The 2,214-nt window shown below is 40.2% G+C and overlaps 1 protein-coding gene across 1 annotated transcript in view; it reads right to left on the minus strand.

Annotated features, from left to right (window-relative positions):
• LOC101853374 (electrogenic sodium bicarbonate cotransporter 1) overlaps nucleotides 1-2,214 on the minus strand; it is a gene marked incomplete in the record, with an annotated part of 58,592 nt that overhangs the window by 45,779 nt on the left and 10,599 nt on the right. Inside the window, 1 exon segment of the mRNA XM_005093943.3 lies at nucleotides 1,277-1,375. Coding sequence (XP_005094000.2) covers nucleotides 1,277-1,375 — 99 coding nt within the window.

Raw genomic sequence — 2,214 nt, forward strand, 5'->3', positions numbered from 1 at the left:
TCCCCCCCCCCCCCCCACACACACACACGTTCTTTTTCTCTTTCCTGCTCCGCCCCGCTACTCCCCAACGTAATCTTTTCGAAGCATGTGCAAATTAAATTTTTTGAAGAAAATTAATGTGGAAACCATAGACATCGCGATATTATTATTATTATTATTATTATTATTATTATTATTATTATTATTATTATTATTATTTTTATTATTTTTATTATAATTAATGGCAAAGTCGCACAACTTATATATATGATTCAACCTTTTATTTGCATGCGTCACATTTGGCATGCCACATAAACTAGGAACCATTTGGGGTGTGGGGGGGGGGGGGGTACTGCTGAAATAGTAGTGTGAGCGTGTGTGTGCGTGTGTGTGTGTGTGTGTGTGTGTGTGTGTGTGTGTGTGTGTGTGTGTGTGTGTGTGTGTGTGTGTATTGTGAGCCTGTCTCATTTTTTTTCTCCTCTGGGACTCCAATCTCACGTCGCTCACCCCCTCCCTTTAAAAAAATCCTCCTTCACGAAAACCATTGAAATAGTGAGAGGAGATTTCGGAAGCATTGGGAAAAAGAGGAGGCGGAAAAAGAGACTACAATAAAAATGCATGTCATTATGCTCATAAGACAATTGCCTTAGTCACTTTTCGTGAGTTTGGAGTATTTTGTTCTGAAATGGAGAGCAGAGACAGTTGGTAATAACTAATAATATAGTTCACTTGGACAAAAGAATAATCCAAATATATAATCAATCGAGGTTACCAAAATTCAAGCGTCATAGAGTCAATTGTCTGAAAGAAACAGTTTTTAAATTCTCATTTAATCAAAATAGCTAAAATTGACTTAGGCATTTGCCTTATAAGCGTGAATATGTGTACTCTGTTGAAACAAAGAGAGGCGCCAAAAGGAATAGGAGTAGGTAGACACACAGGCCCATCCACTTAGATACAGACATACATACAGACAGACAGACTTACAGACTGAGAAATAAATAGATAAATAAAGACAGACAGACAGACAGACAGACAGACAGACAGACAGACAGACAGACAGACAGACAGATAGACAGATAGATAGATAGATAGATAGATAGATAGATAGATAGATAGATAGATAGATAGATAGATAGATAGATAGATAGATCAGAAGAAAAGGGGAAGAGAAAGAAATCAACCACGCACTTGTGGAAAAAATCAGAACAGACAAAATTAGGTGACCCCAAAATCCCAAAACGTCTACACAGTAACACAATACAACAAGGTCGCCCAAAGGGTGCAGACTACTCACATTTTTGAGGAGGGTTCCCCGGGACTCTTCCATTGGCAGCCCCGTCCGGCGGTTCTTGATTTCCGTTCTGACTCATGTTGGCTTCCGAGATTCTTCGTTCTGAAAGTAAATTAAATAAAAATCGTTAATGTTTTGCGACTCCCTTGATACTATTTGAAACATTTGGGGAATTGTGTTTCTTTGACCCTGCCTATCAGGACCAACGCGGCCAACGGGTGTGTGTGTTGGGGGGGGGGGGATACAAAATCCCGACAGACAGTTGGAGGTACTCGTTAAGAAAGCCTCCCTAAAAGGCGGATCAAGCTCATGTCTTCTGGGTACGACGGAAAAGAACCTGCCGGCTATACCACAGACATTGGTTTCGTTCTGTGAATGAGACGAAAAGAAAAACGTTTTGTTTTTTTGTGGGGGTTTTTTTGTTTGTGGGGGGGGGGGGGGGGGGGGTACTGCTGAAATAGTAGTAGTGTGAGCGTGTGTGTGCGTGTGTGTGTGTGTGTGTGTGTGTGTGTGTGTGTGTGTGTGTGTGTGTGTGTGTGTGTGTGTGTGTATTGTGAGCATGTCTCATTTTTTTTCTCCTCTGGGACTCCAATCTCACGTCCCTCACCCCCTCCCTTTAAAAAAATCCTCCTTCACGAAAACCATTGAAATAGTGAGAGGAGATTTCGGAAGCATTGGGAAAAAGAGGAGGCGGAAAAAGAGACTACAATAAAAATGCATGTCATTATGCTCATAAGACAATTGCCTTAGTCACTTTTCGTGAGTTTGGAGTATTTTGTTCTGAAATGGAGAGCAGAGACAGTTGGTAATAACTAATAATATAGTTCACTTGGACAAAAGAATAATCCAAATATATAATCAATCGAGGTTACCAAAATTCAAGCGTCATAGAGTCAATTGTCTGAAAGAAACAGTTTTTAAATTCTCATTTAATCAAAATA

This window comes from Aplysia californica, unplaced genomic scaffold, assembly GCF_000002075.1.
Source record: "Aplysia californica isolate F4 #8 unplaced genomic scaffold, AplCal3.0 scaffold00072, whole genome shotgun sequence".
NCBI lineage: Eukaryota > Metazoa > Mollusca > Gastropoda > Aplysiida > Aplysiidae > Aplysia > Aplysia californica.